This window comes from Drosophila mauritiana, chromosome 3L (assembly GCF_004382145.1).
Source record: "Drosophila mauritiana strain mau12 chromosome 3L, ASM438214v1, whole genome shotgun sequence".
NCBI lineage: Eukaryota > Metazoa > Arthropoda > Insecta > Diptera > Drosophilidae > Drosophila > Drosophila mauritiana.
The window spans coordinates 14,501,802-14,514,960 of NC_046669.1; the positions used below are offsets into that span (position 1 = coordinate 14,501,802).

Below are 13,159 nucleotides of genomic sequence, written 5' to 3' on the forward strand. Positions count from 1 at the left end.
CTTTTGCGTAGGTGTATGGAGTTACCCGGGTCTTTGGAATACGAAATACGGAGCGTGGTAAGCTGGGCGTAAGTGCCTTATCTTAATGCCCCGCCATATCTGGGGCCTAATGCATATAATAGGCCATGCCTGCTATTTAAAGTCTAACAACCCTTTTTATATGCAAATTGTTGCGCCACACGTACACGCCCCAACGCCTACCGCCGCCTCTTTTTAATTTTTTTCCCTTTTTTCCCACTTTTTTAGCACCCCCGCCTCGGTTGACTTTACCATCCATCCCAGGGCAACTTGACATTTTTTTAGATACTCCACCGTGTGCCCTCCTGTACCCCTTTTTAATTTCCCTCATTTAAACATTTTGTGAAAAGTCATATATATACGAGCGCACACTCATACGGATCGGGTGGCTTGAGTTCTTCTTTTGGTGGGCGGTGTGCGTTAATTCCGTTTCCAACTTTTTACACGACTACAGGTCTTTTGGGCGTGTGGATGTGTGTGAAAAACGTTAAAATAATTTGCAATTTAAATAGTTTTAATTAACTTTCACTAATTTGCTGTCGCTCAACTTGCACAAGTTGGCAAACTAATTTTAAAGTGATTTATTATTTAAACAGCTTGATGATTGGCAGCGCCCCCCATCGGTGAAAAAAAAGAGCCACTCTGCCAACGGCCTAATTAGCTAAAGGTGCGGAGGTCACCCCTTTTTGTCTGAGTGGTGGACTGTTTAAAATTGTAAAATTGATGCAATTAAGCTTTGACATTTTGGCTGAAAAGGGAGCTCCATGAGTGGCTATCAGTTTATTGGCCACAACCAATTGAGCATCAATAAAGTTCATATACAAACAAAACCGTTTGTGCCTATGTAATTATTTGGCATTCATCGTATGTCCACAAAAACGTCGAAAGGCATCCGCCATTTCCATAGATAAAGGCGTGATTGTAGTTCCTGGCCAGGTAGAGTCCAAACAAGAGCATCAACAGAATGACCACCAAAAGGCACACAGTGGCCACCTCTTCGCAACCATATCCTTTAAAGAAGCTGTTGAATATTTTAGGAACATCGCATACCATTGAATTTCTATTGTAATTTTTCTCAATTACATACCGTTGTCGTTTGGTTTCACAACGCAAGCTTGGCTTTATAAGACTCAATTGTTGGGAAGTTCTGACCCTCTGAACCGCCTGGAGAGCTCCATTGCCCACTTTTTGGCGGTACTTGGTAAAGATCTCAGTTACACTTTCCCTGGTCTGTCTAAGAATCCCTTTAATAGGTATTTGTGTCTTGGGTGTGCTGCAGTCACTTGTCGTGGATTCATTCATTTCGTTCCATACAGTTTTAAAAATGCTAATTCGTCAAATTTGTGACAAGTAATTCAAACAAAGAAAGTGTAAAAAAATGATTTATTTAATCAGAACGCTCTGTTCGATTAAGTTGTAAATGGTATGGTTGCATATTAATACCATGAATGCTTTTAATTGCACTTAAATTCCTAAGTAATTTATGATTATCTATTCAGATCGCAGCCTGGACATCTTAAGCCAGTCGAACTCTGAGTCGAATTAATAACATTATGCAAATTTTAAAACATCCCATAAATCAACGCATTGAATTCGCCATAAAATAAATGTGCGCCGAAAAGGCAAATAATGGCAGAGTCATTAGATAAATTTATTTCGAATTCCACACACAAACAGGGGCAAATTGAAAAAAGACAGCGGCAGCAACAACATAGCCATCAGCAAAAAACAGATAAGGGGGAAATCGATAACAACGGGCAAATTGAAACCGAAAATTTACAGTAATCAGCATAATATAGAAAACCGCCATTAAAATCATTATGTACCAAGTTTAATGCCTATTTATGGCTGATTTCAATTTAAGTAGCAAACCCCCGCCGCCGCCCACCGACTGCCGCAAACAAATAGAAATACACACTGGAATACCGAAAACCTGCTGGCGTTAATTTCCAATAAAAAGCCGCTCTGCAAAAAGTAATTAACAACAAATTACGAAACCGTAGCAAACAACAACGTTCCCGAACAACCGCCGCAACCAACACACTTAAAGCTAATTAAATTTTACGCTGATTCCCCCTCCTCTATGAAAATCTCCTCACCATCAACACACGATCCATAACTGATTGTTGGCAATAACGACGACCGCAGAGAACCGAGAGCCACAACATCTGGCATGGGTAGAGCCAAAAATAATGCCATATATATTGTATATATATTAAATAAAAATGATCAAAAAGTTTTGGCATTCATTTGAAGGAAGGCTCGTTCGGTCGGTCGGTCAGTGAAATGAAATAAATTAAGCGCTGACCAGCAGCCAAACACAATTTGAAGCCACCTAATTGATTTGCCAATAAAGTTAAAAAAAAAAGGATTCGCCACATGAAAGGCGAGGCGCCTTCATAGCCTGTAATTTGTAACCGGCCAACTGCAAGAGCCAAAGTAATTGACGCCCAACACACACACGCACACACAGACACAAGCTCACACGAACCCATATATATGTACATTAATTACCACAAAGTAAAGGAAAGCGAAAGGTGGAAGGACTATGGTCCAATGCCAACAGGACTATGACGACACCGACGGCTGGCCAAAAACCATTTGGGCCCAGCGAAGCGAATCTAATGTCCAACCGCCAGTAGAAATGTCATTCGTGTGCAATTGCCGCTGTCCGCTGTAATTTTCTTTTTGCAATTCTTCCCGTTTGAAGAAAGCGCATCTTGGTGAAATGGGGAGTATCTTTCTGGTGAAATGCGTAGGCAAAGAATTACTTTTTATAATAACTCTAGGAATTTCACTTACAAAACAGATAAGTTATAATCATAAACTATTATCTGAGAATTTATTATCTCGACTTAAGTGAAACAATTTCATTTGCATTTTCTTATTTAAAATATTTATATTTATATCTTGTATTTTGCTACTGCATCCTGAACAAATAAATAGTGCACCCAAAATTATAAAAGTAATTTGTCGACAAATAAACTTAAACTTTGTTCACTTCGATTTCGTACTTTGATCTCGGATATTGGAGACTTGATAAAAGCCCAAAATCTCCTAAAAAAGTGATGTACCATTTTGGAGCAGTCGCCAATGGTGCAGTGCATCCACGACCGCGAAGTGGACCATCCAGCCGTGTGAATGCGAGTGTTTCGCTAGAGCCGCGCAGCGGGAATTGCAATCATATTAAAAGCAGAGCCTCAGTGCGAAACATTTGATGCCAAAACAGCGCGAGCTTGTGGGCAGCAGAATGCGGCATGAGGCATGCGGCATGCGGCATGTGGCACGGCGTGTGGCGCGAACGTAGGGAATGGGAATGGCTATGTCTGCGATCCTCCGACCTAAACTAATCATGGCTACCCATCAACTGCGCGGTGGCAAAAGCGAGAAAAAAAGCAGCACCAGAAACCGTAACACTTTGGCCAGCCATTTGCATTTCCCCAGGAAAATGGAGGAGCATTGTGGCCAAACTGGCTCACAGCGAATGCTGCCAAATGCTAATTTCCTGGCTGAAAACTTTTTGGTCATTTGCTTTATTAACGAGAAAAGATGTAGAAAGAGGAAAGCCAAGCTTTAACCCATTCATGACGGGATTTTACCAATACTAAATAATTAAGATTTTTAAAGTAAAATGGGAATTAGTTACGCATTTAAAAAAATGTTTTAAGAAATTAAAAAAAATAAATTTTAAAATAATTGTAATTTCTTTATAATAATAATTCAACATGTAAGAAAAACATAAAACAAAAATCCATGGAATATATGCTTTCAATTGAGACAACTTCTAGATTTAAGATATATGTTTCTGGGGTTAAGCAAATGTCCAGGTTTGAATTAAATTTCTAAGATGCAGGATGTGGCGCTAAGTGCACACCCGCTTCCATTCGAGCTTTGCATAACTCATTAATGGCGAAAGTTTCTGGTGCTGACACTATCTGAGATGGAGATAAAGCCCCCCGGCTGGCCACAAAAGACAGGACCCCGAATTGCGAGTGGGAACGGAAAGAGTTGGAGACGTCTCGACTGGCACAAGGGTCAAGTGGGGCATTTATCAGGCCAGGGATTGCACAATATGGGCGCATAAGGCATGGCCATCTGCATCATCATTATCCTTGCGATCACATGCTGCATGTACGCAACAAAAATTAATTGTGCCCACATTCAACAGGAAACGAGACCGAAACGGATCCAAACCCTTGCCGCAAATGAGAAACTTGGACAATCGCATTCACACATTCTCGGCCAGAGACAATTGAAACTTTTTGTTCGAGGATGAGTACGAGTTCCAGAGTGAGATTGGGAATGGGTCCGACTACGGCTACGACTATGACTACGACTACAATTCTGGTCGCATTCACAATTGAGGACATGAGCTTTTCTTCTTGGCCGGCCATCTTGACATGCGTTGGCAGGACCTCCGTTCCCACTTTTCAACTTATCCATTCTTATGTGCCAAAGCATGTGTTTGAGCACTGAAAAATGTGAGCAACTTGGCCAATGCAATTAGTATTCTGTTAAGCAATTTATTTTTAGAAGCATTTTACTAAGTTCATTGAAAATTATGATGAAGAATTCAGTTTTTGTATGAAATTGGTTATGATAATAATTCGTATAAAAATCTAAAGAAATTGTAATTTCTTTTACACATAACAAAACTCCTATGTAACTATTTATTCATTTTTTTGCTTAATCTGCCGAACGCTTTTTGTTGCAGTGCATGTGCGTTCACATAAGTTGGCCAAGCTGTTGGGCTGCTTGTGGTCGGTTTGCCTTCCAGCCATATACCCATCCATTCATTCAGTTTGACATGGCAGCTGCCTGGTCAGCCATCCGACTCCCTTCTATATAGCACCTCCCTCAGCTCGATTCCTTTCCTTTCCTTGCCATGCCATTCAAAGAACTCTTGTTATGCTCGCCCTGCTTGCGGTTTTGTCCATGGCCAAATGCAACAGCGTCTATGGGAACGCGGCGGTGGGTGGGGGTTTGTTGTGCAGCTGAGTGGCAAGACAAAGCCTGAGCCGCAATCGCAGACGCCCTACACGGTGGAAAAATATCATGAGCATTGATCAATCAATCAATTAATTTTCCTTGTTTCTAGCTTATGTTTAAGTGCACATTCTTAAATGTATAAAGTGTACAGTCTTTGTTGACCAGTTATACAATAGTCTTCTTTAATATTTTTAAAATAATTACTTTAATTGTTATAATACATTCTAAATTAGTTTAAGCAAAAAAATATAAATGTACTCCAATCTTATTAATACGCTCTTTTCGTCTGTATAGTCAATGACCAAGTCTTGTAGCCATAGTAGTTGCCGGAGTCGCAATCGGAGTCAGTTGAGTGCCTTTGTTGCGGTTCATTCAGTTGTATATGTGGCTCGTCTTGGCCGAAAGTCCTTACCGTGGCTCGTTGGTTGGCTTATAGCTCTTGGCCTGCTCCTGGGCCCTCTGATGCACTGTTTCCGTCGCCTCATCGGGGCTGTCGCATTCTTCAATGTCTCCTTTTAGTAGCGTCATGGGCTTCATACTTTGTATTGAAAAGTTTTCGCGCGCGACTGACAGCAGCTGAATGGGAAGTCTGCCTTTCTTTCCGCACATTTATAGATATATATGTACATTCCACGTCTTGGGAAACTTTGGCTTGCAACGGATATCCCAATGCGCCACTTGATTCAACTTCAAGTGCTGTATAATCGCAATTAAATCAGTACTTCCAATTGAATAAGTACTTGGAAATGAAATCGATTGCCTGCTCAAAATAATTATTACTACAATTATATCAAGATATAAACCTCTGTTTTTAAGTCTTAAACGTTTGGAATATCTTTTTCAAATTTGGTTTGTTGGGTAAACTATTACTTTCGCCGTCCACTGCAGTCAATGTGTTCTTTTCCTCTTTTTGGCTTCAATGTGTATATGTGTCTGTGTGTGTGTTCATTGTCCTCGTTGCCATTGTTTAATGGTCACATTAAAAATGCCTCATTGTTGGCTCTGTTGTCGTTGTCAACTTCTGACCGCGCCCTTTGCACAATATTTTCCACTGCATTTCGCCAGCCCACCACCCAATGCAATGTTCGCCACCCCGGCCATTTTGCCATTTTCCTGCAATTTTCTTTTTCTTTCGGCCACGGCGCAGAAAAGTATGCAATACAAAATGCATGCCGGCGGCATTGGACTTTTTAGTGGCTTGCATTGCACTTTCTGTTTACTCGTACTCTGCATCGGTGTGTGCATGTGCGGGAGTGGGTGTGTGTGTGTGCATGAGTGGGTGTTTGCACGTGAGTACATTAGCTGGAAATTTAAGGTGGGCACGTGTGTGTGCATGCTGCTGCACAGTGGGCATTTACAGCAAACAAAACATCCTTTGTGGCCATCGACTTTTCGTGGATTCTGCCGCCGCTGCCGCAGCACCAGAGTCCTTCATGTGAGCACAATGCCGAACGGCAACAAGGTGCTGCAGCCTGCACTTTTCCTCCACCCGCACCTCGACCCACCTGCTCTATGGGGCATTGAAAGAGCTCATTATGGCAGGTACCTTTTCACCCAGTGATGCTGGAATCTAATCCAAAACGAGGGCAAGATGTCTACAAAAAAGCTACTAAAACGTTCAATGACTTTGAAAAATATTCAACCCATTAGTATTTATTCATAGAATTTTATCATTACAGAAACCAAATATATAAACTTTAACTAAGAAAATTGCAAAAAAATCTTTGTATAGCTAAGAAAAATTTTAAAAATATCTTTTAAGTTTCAAAATTTCCGCCTCTTTATAAAGCTAATTTAAAATGGATACCAATATATTTAAATAATGTCTGAAATACCATTTAAAGTTCCGTTTTACTTTTAAGACATTATTTTCCATATATTATCTTCATGATATTTTTTTCGGTGGCATTTTCAATTAAGAGTATTTAGGTAATTTTGCTTGATAATATCTAGTAGAAGCTGATATATATATATGGTACTTATTTCAGAGTAAGATTTTACCACAAGCGTCCGATTTGCCAGCACAGTCCCTAAGCACTCTCATGCTCTTTGATTGGTGGCCTAAAGTGGGAGGCACAAAGGAGTCGTATTGGTAACAGAAAGGAAGCTTATTTGAGTTGTTAACTGATGTGGGCGTTCCACTGTTGGCTCCTCTAATAGTTCGTTGTTTGCCAGCTTGGGTCTGTTGGGCAAAATTAGATAATTGAAAATGAAACTGGATAGAATGATGCTTCAGATCGAAGCTACGTAAGTCAGCTTAAAAGTTTACCTCTGCGGGGCATGAGAAGATTACTTTGAAATTGCCAATGGGAAAAAATTCCCATTTAGCGGAGCGGAGATAATACGCAGCTACTTTCAGCTGATGATTCAATTGTGTGGCAATTCACAAAGCTGCCGAAATAATTAAACAGAAATATGGCTGAAAATCCATAAATCACGCAGCCAGCCGGAAATGGCATTAAAATAATACATTAACTTCACCAAAACGTTGCGTCGCCCACACAAAAATGTGATTAATTTAAAGGAATGCGAGGGCGTACGGCGAAGGAAACTCACAAAGTTATTAACGGAGAGTCCTCGCCCCCAACCAATACAATTTACGAGTAATAGCATTGTAATAAAAACAAATTTCCACAAACGTTTGGCCTAATTGTACGATAGAAAAAATGAAAGCATTACCCCAGCCAATCTCAACCAACCGCCAATAGGATTTTTTTTTCTGCGGCTTAGTGGGAGTGGACTATTCGCGGGGACTGTTGCTCATGCGACCAGCGTGACACAGAAAATTTCACAGCACTGCCAAAAGCAGCGAAAATAACCCACAAATTGTTTTGGCCAAGTAGTTGCATGTGAGTGGCGCATAACCAGCCCCCTCGAGGACCCCCTCTATCGAGGGGTATAGCACCTTCTCTATGAGGAAGGTGCTGCTGCTGGAGCCGTGAGGTTGACGTTGACGTTGCTGACTAAGGCGACGACAAAACACACGAACATAAACCCCAAGCACACACAACGACGACAATATAAACACGATAAGCAAAAAACTGCGACTTCCCCTCGGGGAACGTGCCCCAAGTCAGAATTTGAAAGCGAAGTGGTGGGGTTAATGGCGGTGCTTGGTCAGGGGAAGCCAGGTACTGTGGTGCAGCGTTCGGGAATTTCGAAAATATAAATATAAAGTTTCAATTACGTACCATTAATCCAGCTGCCATATCCAGTCAAGCGATTGTAAAAGTTAATCGTAGAGAAAACTGTTTTTTATGCCTAGGAAATAGCTATAAAGTATTATTGCAGAAATAACAACTAAGGTATATGCTTACTTTTAGTGGATTTGAACTTATTAAATATATTTTTTTAATATATGTAAAATCATAACAAATGTTGGCAAACGCTCTTGATTGTATATACACCAGGGCTAAGATAATTTGTAATATTTTCTGGAAAGGATTAATGCCTTTCCTTTAACCAACTTCTAAATCAAATATGTATTATACAATTTAGAAAATAGCCATCCGGCTTATTAGAGTCAAAAACGTCTAACCACAGTGCCATGAAGCCTTTGAGCCACAGGGGGTAAAAGGACCTGCTTTAGCTAAAGCTACGGTGTCGTGGTAAGCATTTCCCTGGCCTGCAGCTCTCACCTGGAAATCAGTTTAAAGGCCGAAGCTCCGCCGCGGGCAAAGACACAATCCCACAATCAATCGGTCAAAGCCAGGAATCTACTGGATCCCATGCGAACATAATAATTGGAGAGGATAAGGAATCTCCTGACGACGCCACTGGTCGACAGGTAATAGTGCAATGAGAAAGGTGAAAAAGCCAAACGGCCAAGAGAACACAGCAAATGGCCCTCTGGATTTTCCTTTGCACTGGTATGAGTGCATGTCTGTGTGAGTGTGTGTGTGTTTGTGTGTGAGTGCTTGCGGTTTTCCTAAGCAGGGCACAATTAGTGGTGGAGCAGCGGGCGGGAAGCGGTGGGCAGTTAGCCCCATAAGTCAGTCACTCACACAGGCGAACGTGTAATTCGATTCGCGATTCGAGGAAAGGCGGTAGAAAGAGAAAGGCACTCTCTAAGAAAATTGGCTGCGTCGCCAAGGAAATTTAGAGTGGACAAAAGGCAGCAGTAGCAGCAGAAGGAAAAGCTGCGGGAATACCAGCAGAACAGCGAGCAGGCAGCGCCGCTCGAAACACACTTCAAAAACACTTTGACCGGCAAAGTTGCCACACGGAATTTCTTCTTGTGCATCGGTAAATGCCAGAAAGTAAGCAAAACTTTCGCACTTTTGTTTTGGCCAACTTTCTTGCCAGCGCGAGAGATGTTTTAATAAACTCGCCTTCGAGTTCATTAAATTTGATTCAAGTAAATGGGTTTGTGCCATCCGATAAGTGAGTGTTTTTCCCGTTTTCCCCCGAAAAACCGATCCAAAAGTGGAGACAATTGCGGCTGATTGATAGGCAATTAGTGGAAGTGGATGCTGCTGATGTTGCAAGTGGAGAGGCATAACTGTTTGTGCATAAATAACCCAAAGCAACAACCGCCGGCCCAAGTGTCATTAACCTAATTGCCGCAAAAGAAGCCACCGCGCCACTTTTACCCCAACCGAAAAAATATACGGCCATAAATACGAGAACCAAAAGGAAGAAGCAACGTGCAACGTGTTGCAATAAAAACAAATTTGCATAAAACAGGTAAATCCAAACCCAAGCCCGCCGCCACCCCACAAATAAAAAGGTGAAACCATAAAAAAAATCAAGTAAAAGGGCTCACCAGTGAAAATTCCAGCTCCCTTGGCCCACAAATATTTATTTTTTGTTGCAATTGTAAAATACACGAAATTCCAATGCAGTGAAAAGGACTTGTATCCCGTTTTGTGTGGATGTGTGTGTGAATGGTTGTAGGTGAACTGTGTGTGAGTGTGAGTGCAGAGTGGTCAAAGACACAAGAGACCAATGCCACTTAAGCCAGGAGTCGACGGCTTGTTCCCTGCCGTCTGCAATTTTTCGGTGCTTACCACTCTATGCACTGGGGGAAAATCCGGAAAAACCGCCAGAGCTATTTTTCTTGAAACTAAAATCCTGTTTCTTTGGTATTAAGTTATTAAATATAACAAATTTGCAAAGTGATATTTGTGTGAGTTGTTAGTTAGTTATTAGCAATAATAATATATAAATACAACTAGCATAGTTCTTGAACCTAGAGCCAGAGTGTACCCTCATCGATGTGTGAGGTAGCCAAATGCAAGGCAAGGCAAGGCAGGGCAAATAATACGCGATATTTTCGGCCTCTCCAGCGGGAGAGAAGTGGAGAGGAGTGGAGAGGAGTGGAGCCGCCTGAACTGTGAACCCTGAACCCAGAACCCATAGCCCTGTCCCTCGACCCCGCAGAAGTGTGAATGTTTGTAGTGCCCACGCCGAATGGTTGAGTGGGGCTCTTTGGTCTGTTTGCTGGGACAAAGGCAGTGGCAAGTGCTCGCCGGACAGCCCATTGAATCCTTTGGAGTCCTGTGAAGTGGGGGAGTCGAGCAGCAGGCAGGCTGAGAGGGCGGAACTCTGGAGAGCCCTGGGCAATGGGAGCATTGGACACATTGCATCGAGAGTTCGTGGCATATCAATTACGTAGAGGGTGAGGATATGGTTAACAGTTGATATTTCTAAGTGCAGGGCTTGAGCGGAACAAGGACCAGGACATATGTATGCTGTGTTTGAGGATTATGAATGAAGACATTACATGGGAAACCAACACACAATATATTCGATAATTACAATCTATTGACATGTTTAAGGCTATCAGAGAACTAAGAGGAATAACGACAATTAGCATTGTTTCTCCACAGTTGATACATGATAAACAATTTTGAATTATGAATATTACTAATAACTAATAACTAATTGATTCCTCAACATAATTTACCTCCAACCTTTAAGGCACCTAAGATTATAAAGAGAGTGACGTTCGATGCGATGTTTTATGAAAAAATGTTGTTTTGTATATTTTAATTTAATATTGTAAAATAGTATGAAGAATTGACATGCAGTTTTTTTTTTTAAATCAAAAAATTTAATTTAAAATAACTTATGCTTAATCAAATTTCTAATCAAACATTTTTCATTTTAGCCAGGCGAGCAACGTGGTTCTTTGCTGGGCAACCAGCGACTGCGTGCTCGAAGAAAACCTCCAAGAAGTTGCCCACCTTTTGGGAGCTCCAAGTTTTCCTTTGCGTCGACGCGACGCTGCCCTTAGCGATTCTGTTTGACCACAACAAACCGAGCACGCAAGTTGAGCCAATTTCTTAAGAGAAAGGACGATGTCCAACGAAGAGAACGACGACTATATGGCCAGCTTGAGTCAGGCCCAGACCGGCGAGGATGAGGTCGATGGCGGCGGAGAGGCAGCTGGCAGTAACGACTCCGTTCTGGGCGGCCAAACAATGCCACAAATTAGTCCGAACGCACCGCTCGAGGGAAACGTTTCGCCGCCACCGACGCAGCCCCATTTGGATGATAATCTGCACAACGGGAACGGGAACGGGAACGGCATCCACAGCAGCAGCAGCAACATTAACAAGCACGGCAGCAACATCAACGGCAACAACGATAGCAACCGCAGCAGTCCTGCGAAGAGTCCCAAGCGTCCGGTGTCCTCCAGCTTCCGGATTCAGAACGCCAGCCGGTACGATAATGATGAGGAGGACTTAGCAGCCAGCGAGCAGGTGGCTGGTGGAGATCGGCAGGTGCCGGATTATTGGCAGCAACGGAACGGTGCGAACACTGGTGCAACCAGTGGGCGGCAGAGTCGCGCCATTAGTCCCGGGTATCTGGACAACATGAGCGAGAACTCGGAGCAGCCGCCGGTGGTGCCGCTGGTGCGATCCAAATCCCGTCCCGAAATTTCAAGTGCAGCGGCATCGCGCTATAATAATCTCTCCTATTGGAAGGCACGCCGTGTGGTGTTCTACCGGAATGGGGATCCATTCTTTCCGGGCGTGGAGCTGCGCTATCGTCCCGGGCGGGATGTCACCTCGCTGGACAATCTTCTCGATAAGATCTCGCCCAAGATGGATTTGCCACGGGGTGCTCGATATGTGTTCTCCATGGACGGAGATCGAAAATATCATCTCGATGAACTGGAGGATGGAGCCTTCTATGTCGTATCCTCGTTCAAGGCCTTCAAGGTTAGTACCAGATTATTTGCATGCATTTCTGCATTCAGCTCAGCTAAGTTTTCCATTATTTTGAAGTTTAAGTGAGAGTTTTCACGTCAGGCGCAAAATCAATATAAATTTGAATATTTTGGTATAATTTTAGTGAGTGTGCCGGTTGTGTGTGTTAGTGTGCATAACATACATAAAACTATATACGAGGTTTTGGCGTTTTTTTTGCGGTCAGCGCTGTGGAGTGAGAAAACTTGGTCACTTGGCCTAAAAATCAAAGGCGTCGCTTTCCTTTCGGCTTCTTTGTTTTGCTCCCTCTTCTTCGGAAAAGCGGGTCCTTGCGGGGGAAATGGGTGAAGTGAGCGGGTGGGTGGTTAGTCGGTCGGTGGGGCCACATTTTTGCATGCAAGCACTTTCGTTTTCTCTCGCTCTCATTCACATACATACACATTCGCATTCACTCACTCTCGCTGTTGTGGGAGTCTAGCCCTAGAAACAATGCCAACAATTAGCACGCCTTTTGGCCTGCGACGAGGGCAAGTCGGGAATTAGGTCTTAGCCTTTATGGTCGACTGAGAGTGGGCTAACTTGAGAGTTGAGACGGCTAAGAGAGCAGTTCTTCTTAAGAGTAGCTTGGTTCAGCAAAAAGTCATAAGGACATCAACTCTTTGGGGCAAAATGGTCAGCTGGCAGTCTATCGATAAGTTCCCTCAATATACTGAAAGCGGTGGAGGAAATCAAATTAAAAGTAACAGATTTAAATATAACTTTTCATCCAAAAGTTCGTGGGAGAATATGATTTCTTTTATATACAAAGTACATTAATTACTAAAAATCTACTATACAAGTTAATTATATTAATAACAAAAGATTTAAAAGTAACAAACAATGGGATCAAGTCATAAAAACATTGTATGATATTCAAAAAACAATTTCGTCGCCCAAGGATATTTTTTTAAGCAACCCATTTGAAGGGTTGACTTTCGCAAAAATTTCAATCAGAT

General features: G+C 42.3%; 2 protein-coding genes across 2 annotated transcripts in view; one reads left to right on the forward strand and one right to left on the reverse strand.

Moving 5' to 3' along the window:
* LOC117140897 (echinoderm microtubule-associated protein-like CG42247) overlaps window positions 1-13,159 on the forward strand; it is a 52,343-nt gene that overhangs the window by 2,238 nt on the left and 36,946 nt on the right. Inside the window, exon 2 of the mRNA XM_033304053.1 lies at window positions 11,120-12,176. Coding sequence (XP_033159944.1) covers window positions 11,310-12,176 — 867 coding nt within the window. The 5' untranslated portion in view covers window positions 11,120-11,309. The remainder of the gene's footprint in view (window positions 1-11,119; window positions 12,177-13,159) is intronic.
* On the reverse strand, window positions 560-1,373 carry LOC117140898. The gene is made up of 2 exons (XM_033304055.1): window positions 1,106-1,373; window positions 560-1,039 (listed from the first exon to the last, which is right to left on the reverse strand). The coding sequence occupies exons 1-2, from the start codon at window positions 1,318-1,320 to the stop codon at window positions 859-861; spliced, it is 396 nt and encodes a 131-aa protein (XP_033159946.1). The 5' UTR covers window positions 1,321-1,373; the 3' UTR covers window positions 560-858.

Excerpts from the sequence above, each read along its gene's own strand:
- LOC117140898 (XM_033304055.1), bottom strand. The coding sequence starts at position 1,320 with ATGAATGAATCCACGACAAGTGACTGCAGCACACCCAAGACACAAATA. Across the intron at positions 1,040-1,105 it reads TGTGAAACCAAACGACAACG|CTTCTTTAAAGGATATGGTT; the intron begins GTATGTAATTGA and ends AATATTCAACAG.